This window comes from Photinus pyralis, unplaced genomic scaffold (genome assembly GCF_008802855.1).
Source record: "Photinus pyralis isolate 1611_PpyrPB1 unplaced genomic scaffold, Ppyr1.3 Ppyr1.4_LG3b, whole genome shotgun sequence".
In the NCBI taxonomy this organism is placed as follows: Eukaryota; Metazoa; Arthropoda; class Insecta; order Coleoptera; family Lampyridae; genus Photinus; species Photinus pyralis.
The window spans coordinates 23,316,206-23,329,055 of NW_022170510.1; the positions used below are offsets into that span (position 1 = coordinate 23,316,206).

Genomic DNA, 12,850 nt, shown 5'->3' on the forward strand with positions numbered 1-12,850 from the left:
ACATTTTTTGTTGTTCACCCTTATTGTATAAAAAATAAAGAGATTTATTTTAGGCGTTCGAAGTGCCGGTTTATTAGGTTCTACCATACCTAAGTCCTAAGTGAATTCATTCATGCACATTATCTAATAACTATAAAAATCTATAAATCAGTAAAATTGATTAGAAAAACTCACAGGTAATTAAAAATGTTAACAAATAATGCTAATCTAGTCCACTAATGACCTAAGAACCAGGTAATTTACAGAAGGTGTCATTATAGAAAAATGCAGTAAATGCATTGAATAAGTAATTGACTCAATAGTAAAAGAAATATAGGCATTTGTGCATCTCCATTCAAATATTGTACAGTTTTTCGCTAAACTTGTTTACATAATATTAGTCCTTGACCATTATACATGGTCTATTGTGTTTAACAATAAATGAGGAGAATATGCAAAACTGGAAAGGATAGAGATACATCGTTGGTCTCACTCAAGGAGTAGGTACGTCGTCTAGAGATGTGTATTGTTGGTGGTCTAACCAATTGCAATAACATTGAAATACAAATTGACTACATAGGAGCCTTAAAGATAAATATACCTATAGTCTATACATCGAGGTCTACTTATGATTGTTAGTAGCACTTATTATCAAACTGAATGGATCATTAAAATGTCTGTGATATTTGATATGGAGTTGTATGTGGAGTATATTTTATTAGACGAATTGTATAATAGGTATATTTGTTCTACACCTGGGTAAGTAGAAGGTAGTGCCTAGAAGATAAACGCGCAGCAGTATAAGACAATTGGCTATGCAAAGAGACGCAGTTATAAATGTGTCCATGAATTAAACTATGTAAAAAAGACAGAATGATATACCTTCTTCTCATTGAAAGAGCTGGGACGTTACATTTTTAGCGCATTTCAAAATAAAAAAAAATGCGCTATTGTGGCCACTTTATCCGTCCGTCCGTCCGCTCGTTTTGAGACGCTACTAGATTTTTATCTTAAGAGCTATTGTTCTACTTTTTTCGCTATTTGGTTCGTTATGGTGTCGAGTCTTGCACCAAGGAAGGAATTTTTTCTGTACCGCTTACAAAAAAAGTTATTGTAAAAAAAACAAAAAACCGTTTTTTACATGTTCCATAATTTTACACTTTTGCCGTTTATTAACGATCCTAGAGATCGTTTATAATTTTGCATTGCTATCTGTCATCTACCTGTTGGTCTGTCCGTCTGTTCCTTTGTCTGTCTGTCCCTCTATCTGTCCGTGTGACCGACAACTTTGTTTAGAAATGTCCGATCGCTCTTACATCTCCGTTAGTTATGAACGGAATTGCATGAAATTCAATATGGGCATAGCTTTAGCCATATAATACCTACGCAATGCCAAAAGTTGAGTCGAATCGATTCAAAATTCACAGTGCCCTTTTCGCATCTCGGCCATTTCTGAACCGAATTGCAGACTTTTTTAATTATAAAAGTATTTAAATGAAATTTTATACATAGCCACTTGGAATAAAAGCAAATTTAACGCCAATTTCAAAATTTGGTTTTGCGCATGCGCAGTGCCAACTTTCTTATTTATGGAGGGATTTAAATGAAATTTGATACATAGCCACTTGGAATAAAAGCAAATTTAACGCCAATTTCAAAATTTGGTTTTGCGCATGCGCAGTGCCAACTTTCTTATTTAGTAAAGCATTGAAATGAAATTCTTCTTATAAACTGAAATTGAAGTAGGACATCAAAATGGATTGCACATTATGCAACGCTATCTTTCATATTTGTGGCCGGATTTTTACAATTTTATCAAAAGTTGCATCTTACAAATAGGAAATGAATGCAAGTTGAAATGCGCTTTATGTAAATCGTTTACGATTACTTTTTAACTTGTTCAAGTAGAGCGTCTTAGAGGAATCCTCTATCAGGATAAACTACTTCAGAACGAAAGTAGATGTATTTTAAAAAAGCGACGTTGAGTGCACTCGAGTTCATTAACGCACTTTTTGTAGGAGAGGTCCCAAGTCGGCGCTCCGTACTCCAGTTGAGACCTAACTAGGGTTAAATAAAGTGATTTAATTGTAGCTAAATTGTTAAATTTAGGTACGGAGAATAAAACCCAAGGAGTTTAAGGAACGTTTTACAATTTCATGTATGTGCACCGAAAAAGTTTAACAATTATAGATACTCCGTTGTTTTCTGCGGAAGTCTGTTTTGATATTGATAATTTGCCAGGATACGGTTGATCCTGTCCCTTTTTGCTAAAAATCGAGTTAAATTTAAACGTTGAGATGATCTAGATTCTGTCCTGTTTGTTATATTTTGAGATTCTTTAGCTTATCAAGACCAGAACAAGGATCTCTTAGTCTGCCCTCTTTCGGTAAGTATTCTCTTTTCTCTTTTGAAATTTAATAAAGACTAAGTAGCCTATCCGGTTTACTATCAGGTACTACATTTCCTTTTGCTTCATTTTGCGTAGTGTACGAGAACCCCATTATTCACATCGACTCACCTCTACTTTGCATGAGCATACCGTGCGCCGAGCCGTGTGCTTATCTAAAGGCAATTTCGCTACGGTTGCTCAAAGTGAACGTCACAATCTTTGAGGCAGGAGTACGGAACAATGGGTAGGCCGTTTAGCTCGATCCTCGGCTCGATCGTTCTAGGTATCCTAGTATCTCACACATCAGGGAGCCGGCAGGCGCTATAGGGTCGATAAAAGATTAATCGCCGAAGATAAGAAAGAAAGCAGATGCGAAGCATTGTTTCCTTGACATATGATACGCCCTCTAGACTCTTCGAGAAGCGTATTTCATGGTATTTCCAAAATCGACGCCAGTGATTATTAGTGAAGTATGTGATAAATTTACCTGTTGTACATTTGTGTAAGATGGTTATAATAATTACATGTATACATTAAATTAGAATTGAGGATTCATCTATCTCTTTCCAACCGAAGAAGTTTTCAACGATGAAGTGCAGCAACAGCAAACACATTTTTACGAACACTTAGTGCGTGTAAATTTAAAACCAAGTCAAACATGAGGTGTTCGAAATACGGCAGCTGGCGCATTTGTTCCTTTTAAACGAACACAAATACGTGCAAAACTTCGGAAAAGTTTTTGTAGTTGGAGCACGTTCACACTTCTGGGAAACTTTTACAAAATTGTCATTTCGAAAAGTTGAATTTATGTTAATAAGCCTCTATATTCTCCAGTATTGCATTGTGAAACATTGGCTGAAACAATATCCACAATGTGTTTTAATAAATGTTCATTGTGTAAGCGGGCCCAATAACAACAGGGAAGCGAATGAGTATATCACCTGACAGGGCAAATTGAACGTGATCAGCAGAATATCTCCATGATTTCAATTTCAATTATAATCACGTGGTAAACTTAATTTCATATCGCCGGAAACGTATATAAAATGTACACTAAGAATCCCAATCTAAGCAAATCCCAAATTTGATAAATCCACCGTCTAGATCTGCTAAACGAAAGTATCAATTTAATCATTTTCTGTTGAGCAATTTTGAATACCAACGATCACAGTCCGAAATCGTTTTGTAATAAGAACACCAATTTAAAAAGTATAATCCTAAAATCTGAGTGTATCGATTCGAAAATAAACTACGTTTCGTTTTTTAAATTCAATTTAAATTGATATACAAAATTATTAGATAAACTGAATAAAAGCTCACACATTCCAATAATTCGACATCGGGGAGGAAATCAATTTGTTACAGTATGCGGTTTCTATCCTCCCTCTACATTCTGATCTCCTCTCGTTTCCCTACCATCATCGAAGTGTGTAAGTTAACAGTACAGAGGTTAAGCCGCTTGAATTGTCTCCTTATCTCTTAGCGACAAGCTGTTACATTTCGTTACACCTGTCTTTACGTAAACGTAATTAAACCGTTAGCATGATATGATAAATTATACTACAGATGAGGTGAAGCCTAGCTTTGGAGCTAAATTTACAGCTATAGGGGAGACCCAAGTCGTGAAGCAATTTATTGTTTGCGAAAAATTTAATAACAAACTTGTCAAGTAGGTAATTCTCGAGATTGTATTTCTCTATATTACATATAATGTAAAATGTACTGAACGATAAACTCTTTGGGTCTACAAAAGTGCTCTTAAACTTTCCCAAAAAATTGCTCGGCGAACAAAAATTACAAGTGACCATACAAAGTTTTTCAATTACACTGTAACTTTTGGGTTAATAAAAACCAATACATCAAGTTTAAATAGATTTTAGATTACAACTCGAATTCATAAGGCACTAGGCGGAACCATCGTTAGTCCTTATTGATTAAATATTAATTTACACTAGACACACATTTCAGCAAACTTCGAAGCTCTCAGAATCGTGATCCTATATAGGTTTAGAAAATGAGAAATGCCGAAATATTTAAAGCAGGATTAATAGTCAAACCCCCATGCTTCATACGTAACGTTTTATAGCGTATTTTTAGCTTCCTAGGTATAGCTAGGTGGCTATTGCGATCACCATTTTTGGAAAACATAAAATTTCATCAAATGTCGACGTTTTAGATCATTTTAAGCAACTTTTAAAAGAATAAAATTTTTTTTCCGTCTGAATGTATGTGCGTACGTTGGCAATTTTCCGAGTTAACGGCTCGACGGATTTTGTTCAAATTTTGGATATGTATATTAGGCATACTGAAACGAAAAATAACGAACCGGATTTTTGAAACAAAATTTTGGAGCCCCGCAACGGCATCGAACTTTTTTTTTCAAATAGCAACCTAAAATTTTTATTAAGTTATTCGAAAGACCTTTTAATATCTAAGTTTTTAGCGCCGTCACGTCATACAACTTTATTTTCAATGAGCGTTGAGCGATTGCAGAAGTTCATTCGTTGCATTCTTTTTCGTTTTAATCCAAAGAACTAAGGTAAAATATCAATACCTATGTTAAAATATCTGTGTAGATGTATATATACTGCAGTTTTTAGAATGATTAATTAATATCACAGATTTAAACACTGAAATCTGAGTTATAATATACCTACCGGAAAGAAAAGTAGAATCTGACCCATTTATATAACATTTGCACCAGACCGCCGACAAAGAAGATCATTGCGAATTGGCCGCCGCGGTTCATGCTGCAGGCGATGACTCTTCCATCAAAATTTTTCATCACGTTTTCGCACATTACCACTTGCTAGCGAAATTTCAGCGATAACTGCACGAATCTTGTTCTTAAGGTCTTCAATTGTTTGTGGATTATTAGCATAGACCTCCTTCACGTAGCCCCAAAGAAAAAATCTGGCGGTGTTAAATCGCATGAGCTAGGCGCTCAAGCTGGCTGATAATTGCGAGAAATTATAGGCGGCCAGGCGGCGACTTAGAATTTTGGTAATATACTTCGATAATTTTAACACGTTTCGCTATTGTATAGCGTTCCATCGTGACTCTCAACTAAATTGTACTACATTCTACTGCTCAAATGTCAAATTTGGTGAAAAAAAAAGGAAGCGTTCAATTACAGCAAGCATTTAACTTCCTGCGTTCCCGATGGGTGGCCCTATATTAGCACAGATTTATAGTATATTTAAATCTGCGGTATTAGTAATAAACACAAACAAAAGTAAAAAAAAAAGCGTGCGAAGACGTTAAACGGCGAAGAGTGCTTTTTGGTCTGAGGTCTAGGAAGCTTTTCTGTCAAGAATTTGACTCATTTTTTAGAATTGCGTTGAAATGAGCCATTTACTGAATTTTTAATTTTTTTCATTATTTATAAAATATTTTAAATTAATCGTTGCTTTCCGAGCTCTCTCTATATGGTATTTTTTGTAATGCCATGAATTTATGACAAAATAACAATTAGCACATAAGCGACGTCCTCTCCAAAATTTTTTGCTTGAGGGAATATCAATAGTATTTTGTTGACATCATAATATTAAATCTTACTAGCAAAAGAAAAACAAGTAAAAAGGTTTTCGACCTAAGGCGAGTAACTTCAGCGCATTGTCCATGCATTGATCAGTACTTCCCAAAAGGTCATAGCTATGTGCGCTATGTTTTTCTTTACTAGAGGCATATAAAATGCATTAAAATTTCAAAGAAATATCTCCATAAATAAAACAGTTGGCGTTGCGCAGTGTGCGAATGAGTACATTTAATTTATGCTATCCATGCGATGTTTTTACTAAAATTTTTTACTACATGTGATTTGTTTTTCTTTACTAGAAGCATCTATGGTTAACATTTCAAAGAAATATCTTCATAAATAAGGAAATTGGCACCGACTGCGCATGCGCACATCTAATGTTTGCAATATCAGTATTTTTGTCCTTAACATAAGCATCTGTGATTAAAATTTCAAAAACATATCTCGATAAATAAGACAGTTGATATTGTCATCCTGTGCAAGGGCAAATTAATCTGATGTTTACAATATGCGATACGGTTACTGTTACTAAAAGCATCTTTGGTTAAAATTTCAAAGAAATATCTCCATAAATAAGAAAATTGGCATTGCGCAATCTGCGCATGCTCACCTGGGACTTTTACTATATGCGACATGCTTGCCTTTACTAACGAGCGATCAAAAATGAGTTGCTGTCGAGTCGCCTTTGGAAGTTCAAGTTAAATACGATTTCACATGAAAACAAAAATTCCAAAGGTGACTCGACAGGGGTGTGGGTAAAACCCGGACCCGGACCCGGACTTGGTGGGTAAAACCCGGACCCGGACCCGGAACCGGACTCGGACTTAGTGGATTCTTTCTTTTATATTTTCGTGCATCGTAACATTAAAGCCGTTATGAGGGGCTTGGTAGGGTTCCAAGCATTACTTTTTTCGGTTGGATTGAACCCTTTCTGTGCGTCAAATGCGTTTGGCTCATATTTTCAAAATGCACAAAGAAAGTAGAAATTTGTTTCTTTTCTCAATATTCCTTGTTGTAGTCGCTGTATTAAGTTTTATTTTAGGCGAACGTTAAAGCGGAAGCGGAGCTTATTTTCGCTCGTTCTTACACGATGTTTGTACGCGCTTTAACTTTAGAAGGAATTATTACAGTACGAGGTTGAAATCGTCATAATATGTTCCAGATCATAAAATAACATCCATATCCCTCCACAAATACAAGAAATATGAACAAAATTGCGCCAGGCATGCGGGTTGGCACATCTTGGTAGCCGTGTGACATAGTAAACATTTAAATAGGGGAATTTGTACCTAGATTACGGCGCAACAATAATCTTCAATTAAAGAGTTTGTTTTGGAAACCTTCTAGCTTTCCGGAAAACTATAAAAAATAAAGGAAACGGTCAAAAAATGCATGCACATACCCAACTTCCTTTAAACTATTAAAGCGATTTTTCTAAAAATTTTAATGTGGATCCTTCAAATCTAATCTGCCCATGCGCACACCCAACTTTCTTATTTGTAAAGGAATTTCTCTGAAGCGGCAAATAAATAATTTTAATCACAGATGCTTCTAGCAAAGCAAGCATATCTCATATTGTAAAAATCAGATGTGCGCAATGTCAATTTCCTTATAAGATGTAGAGACATTTTTTTGAATTTTTAACCAATGGTTCTTCTACTGCAAGGAACATATCGCACATTTTAAACATCAGGCGTGAGCTTGCGCACGCTGCGCAATGCTAAGTTTCTTATTTATAAGAAAACATATTTTCCTCTACCTACACATAAATAGTCCGTTATATGAATTTTCGGCAAGTTCTGATCGTTTATGGAAAATGGACTAAAGTAACTCCCCTTAAGGCGAAAACCGCTTTTTCATTTTTGTTTTCGTTAAATTAGGCTTATCTTTTTCTCGTATAAGTAATACACAAAAAATCACCGACAGTTCTTGGTGGTATTGACCATTTTGTTGCAATAAGTCGAAAATGTGACATGTCATGGAAGGTTTACGACGATTTATCGAGTAAGATCAAAAAATTTCCCCCGCAGTAAATATATTTTTATTCATACATAGTTCCTAGGTACCGAGCACCTAACCCTATTTAATCTAATTAATTTATAGTAGCTTTACATTTTATTCATACAAGGTGATCCACGTAGTCCGTTCGTTAGAAGTTTTTAAACTTGTAGTTGAAATAGAAACTTGAAATTTGGTTTACAGCCATAACCGACCATTGCGAATTGAAATATATAGTTATTTACCTAACAAGTTCGGTAAGTTAATTTTCCCGCATGAGCACTTTGTTTGCAGCACGACCGTAGGGAGTGCTGCATTTAGTGCGAATGCGGGAAAATTCTTTCCGAAAGAGTTAGGTACAATATTTTTTGTAACGAATTACGTAAAAAAAGGTCAAAATTAACAAAGTTTTGTAAATTAGCTTTTTTTTAATCATGAGTTGGTAACACAATCATATGTTTGGTTGGTAACATAATTTTGTAACTACCCACTTTTAATAATGCACTGGTCACATTTAAAACTTCCACATCTTTGGTTAATACATATTTTGCCTTTGCAATGAGTGCTATTGGTTACGGCATTGCATCGTTTGCACTGAATATCTTGAGTTGCGTAAATACACTCGTTACATTTAAAATCCTTGGAAGCTTTGTGTGTGTTAATATGTGCTTTCTTAAACTGCATATGCGAATAGTTGCAGAATATCACTGGTCACATTTTAAGACGTTTTAACAATAAATTTTACTTTTTCTTGAGTTCCAATTCTGAAAAATAATTTGATTGCGTTATAAGTTCTTGTTTATATATTGACGTAAAACTTAGTGTACGTCTGTTTCCGATTAATCGCACTAAATACCCTCAACCAACGGTTTAATTGATTTTACAGCAGATGGCAGTTAACCATGACATGACGTTCGTTGACTTCAATAAGTACTACCAACCGAAGAACGCGCATAACCCCTTCTCTCCAGCGGAAACTAAAAAAACACCGCGATGCGGGAAAGTCGTTTTCCCGTGCATCGAGGATGCTTGGAAACATTATCTTTCCATTCAATGAGTACAAAAAAATAATTTCAAGATGGTGCTCCTTCCATAAATACCCCGCAAGTAGTGCCATCTTGGTGTTTTTTAATAGAAACGTAACATTTTCTATTTTCTTCCTATGCGTTAGTTTATTCTGCATTCAACGCAATTAAAATTTAAGTACCTACCTATCTGTCATAGGTTTTGGCAAATGTCAAATGTAAATCAAATTTCAATTTCTATTCATTTGCAGGTTTAAAAACTTTTAACGAACAAGCTGCGTGAATGTCGCTGTATATTAATTCGATATTTTATTGGAAGTTACTGAGATCGACTGTATCATGTCCAATAAACCAATACCTACTCGGTTTACGGGAACGTCTGTAATGTTCAAAAAAACTGTCGGTGATTTGTAGTGTTTTACTACGAGAAAAAGATAAGCCTAATTTAACGAAAACAAAAATGAAAAAGCGGTTTTCGCCTTAAGGGGAGTTACTTGAGTCCATTTTCCATGAACGATCAGAACTTGCCGAAAATTCATATAACGGACTATTTATGTGTAGGTAGAGGAAAATATGTTTTCTTATAAATAAGAAACTTAGCATTGCGCAGCGTGCGCAAGCTCGCGCCTGATGTTTAAAATATGCGATATGTTCCCTGCAGTAGAAGAACCATTGGTTAAAAATTCAAAAAAATGTCGCTACATATAAGGAAATTGACATTGCGCAGCATGCGCAAGCGCACATCTGATTTTTACAATATGAGATATGCTTGCTTTGCTAGAAGCATCTGTGATTAAAATTATTTATTTGCCGCTTCAGAGAAATTCCTTTACAAATAAGAAAGTTGGGTGTGCGCATGGGCAGATTAGATTTGAAGGATCCACATTAAAATTTTTAGAAAAATCGCTTTAATAGTTTAAAGGAAGTTGGGTATGTGCATGCATTTTTTGACCGTTTCCTTTATTTTTCATTTTTTATAGTTTTCCGGAAAGCTAGAAGGTTTCCAAAACAAACTCTTTAATTGAAGATTATTGTTGCGCCGTAATCTAGGTACAAATTCCCCTATTTAAATGTTTACTATGTCACACGGCTACCAAGATGTGCCAACCCGCATGCCTGGCGCAATTTTGTTCATATTTCTTGTATTGTGGAGGGATATGGATGTTATTTTATGATCTGGAACATACTATGACGATTTCAACCTCGTACTGTAATAATTCCTTCTAAAGTTAAAGCGCGTACAAACATCGTGTAAGAACGAGCGAAAATAAGCTCCGCTTTCGCTTTAACGTTCGCCTAAAATAAAACTTAATACAGCGACTACAACAAGGAATATTGACAAAAGAAACAAATTTCTACTTTCTTTGTGCATTTTGAAAATATGAGCCAAACGCATTTGACGCACAGAAAGGGTTCAATCCAACCGAAAAAAGAAATGCTTGGAACCCTACCAAGCCCCTTATAACGGATTTAATATACCGGGTGTCCACTCTCAAAGTCGAACATAGGGAATTAATATGTGTATTCAATTCGTAGTCTTTTGGCAATTATTTCTATAATACACCAATATAGTATGTTAGCAATAAAGGCTTCGAACGATTTTTATTAAAAATACACAAAAATACTAGTAAGGAAAAACAAATTAAAGTAAATATTCAAATAACCCCCCGTTTTGAGCTAAGCAATATCCCAGTCGGTTGTAAAAACTATTTCGCACATTCGCTAACTCCCTGTTAGTAATTAACGCGCATTCAGTAACTATAGCTTCTCTCAAAGAATTAATATCTGGGTGGCGTCTTTTATAAATTTTACTTTTAAGGTGTCCCCACAAGAAGAAGTCGCAAGGTGCCAAATCTGGAGATCTGGCTGGCCAATTTATGGTACCACTTCTACCAATCCAATGATTTGGAAATGAATTATTTAAAAAATGTCTAACGTTTAAACCAAAATGCGCAGGACAGCCGTCTTGTTGGAACCAGATCTCCTGATTTTCTCTTGCAACGTCTTCCAATGCGGGTCCTACCTTTGTTACCAAAAGATCTAAATAGGTTTCTGAATTTAAGTTTCCTTCAATTTCAAATGGGCCGATAATATTATGATTAAAAATCCCAGCCCAGATATTAATTTTTTGAGGATACTGAGTTCTGGTTGAAATATTAAGCCTAGGGTTTTCCTGAGCCCAATGACGTGTGTTTTGAACATTGGGTTCATTATTGAGGGTAAAGGTACTCTCGTCTGTGAAGCATATCGACGATAGAAAGCGGCGATCGTTGTTAGCGCGCTCTTGTATCTCATAACAAAATGCACTCCTACTTTCTTCGTCAACATAAAAAATCTCTTGATGACATTGTGGTTTATAAGGGTGATATTTGTATTTCTTTAATATCATCCATACCCGCGACTTACATAAACCAGTTTCATGGGAAATTTGCCTCAAACTGTACGTTGGGTCTGCATTTATCATCGCCAAAACTTGCTCTTCTGTGCGGTCATCCCCTTGTCGATATCCTATGATATGATGTCATTTTAGAACATGTTTTAAAATAAAATTTGTAATGCTCACCACCCCTACTTTCTGATTCTACTGAAATATTTGCCTGATTTTCAAATTTTTCTACATATTTTTGTATGGTACTTGCTGATGGTATCGGTCTCGTATTAAACGCAACGGCAAACAAATCTCGAACTCTTCGCAAACTAACACCGCTATAAAAGGTTTTTACCATAAAAACTCTTTCTTCGTTGGTATAATTATTCATCTTTCCGTAAATTCAGTTTCACAAAAGCGTAAACGTCAAATTTTTATTGATAAACAAACTGTTTCAAGCCTTCTATGTTTTGGAAAATACTGTCGAATTTTTAATCAAAACGATTTAAAATTTTTCATTACAATTTCAATTTTTAGTCTTGTTGTTAGTATCAGTGGATGCGCAATAATTTTCTCTTTCCAATGATACCATTACCTTTTCTGTAGAATAAGTTGGCGAGCAGAAATCCGCAAAAACGTTCAACTCCATGTTAAATCCCTATGTTCGAGTTTGAGAACGGACACACGGTATAATTTGGCGTGCTTCCGTTTAGCCGTAATACCCATTTCTCTGTTGATCCCATTCTTTCCACCCCCATACCCCCGTTCCGTACATAAGCACCCCTCTCACCATTGCACCAAACAGGTATTTTCTTGTTCTTAGGTCAGTTTTTAAGCTCCCCTATCCTATTCCCCTCACGTTTCATCGCCACCCCCTTTTTCTTCGTTCCCTTATTTGCATATTTGTTCTATTATTTCGTTGCCATTGCTACCCTAAATATTTCATATTTCCATTTCCATTCGATCTCCCTTTTCCTTCCTCCTTCCCTCCTAAATCTCTTCATATTCGACTTTTCTACATTTAACTCCATTCTTCCTTTTCGCAGTACCTCTCTATTCGTCCCATCATTTTCTTCATCTGTTCCACCTCTGTTGCCAATATTATTGTATAGATCGCGTAAGCCAGGGATCATATTTTTTCCACCGTTCCAAAACGTAGGTATAACTAACGTTAAACTTAACGTGCTAAATAACGTAAAATAATGTTTTTTGACAGATAACATGCACGTTCAGTTTGACGTTTCTGATACATCACAGGGCTGATTATCGACACTTTTATGGGGTAGTTGTTAGTGCTATCAAAAGTCATTTAGCCGTCATGTCATGTGCCCTTTTTGGATCAACCTTATAAAGGTAAAACTCAAAATTTAAAAATATTGGGGAAAATTAAAAAAATGTCAATTTTAGAATGACCCTATATTTCTTAGTCAAAGAGATACGTACAGAACAACGTTTATTACAAAAGTTTCTTTATAATGACTGTAGAATAATCTGTTCAAAATAAATATTTGTTTAATGGTATATCCTGTATATTTTAATCTATAAATATAGGA

The 12,850-nt window shown here is 35.3% G+C and overlaps 2 protein-coding genes across 11 annotated transcripts in view; both read right to left on the reverse strand.

Annotated features, from left to right (window-relative positions):
• Window positions 1-12,850, reverse strand: part of LOC116166746 (disks large 1 tumor suppressor protein) — a 287,044-nt gene that overhangs the window by 63,909 nt on the left and 210,285 nt on the right. Inside the window, exon 1 of one of the 10 annotated variants that reach the window (XM_031481847.1) lies at window positions 5,026-5,067. The exons of the other annotated variants lie outside the window; for them this stretch is intronic. Within the exon in view, the coding sequence (XP_031337707.1) occupies window positions 5,026-5,052 (27 nt within the window). The 5' untranslated portion in view covers window positions 5,053-5,067. Of the gene's footprint in view, window positions 1-5,025; window positions 5,068-12,850 lie in introns of those variants that run through there. 10 annotated transcript variants of the gene reach the window in all.
• LOC116166748 lies at window positions 10,394-11,752 on the reverse strand. Its single transcript, XM_031481849.1, has 2 exons — window positions 11,493-11,752; window positions 10,394-11,437 (listed from the first exon to the last, which is right to left on the reverse strand). Exons 1-2 carry the CDS (start codon window positions 11,686-11,688, stop codon window positions 10,572-10,574), a joined length of 1,062 nt encoding a protein of 353 aa, XP_031337709.1. The 5' UTR covers window positions 11,689-11,752; the 3' UTR covers window positions 10,394-10,571.

Bases quoted from the DNA above. Each gene is read 5' to 3' on its own strand.
- LOC116166748 (XM_031481849.1), bottom strand. From the start codon at position 11,688: ATGAATAATTATACCAACGAAGAAAGAGTTTTTATGGTAAAAACCTTT. The intron at 11,438-11,492 runs GTGAGCATTACA...ATCATATCATAG, and splicing joins AGAATCAGAAAGTAGGGGTG to GATATCGACAAGGGGATGAC.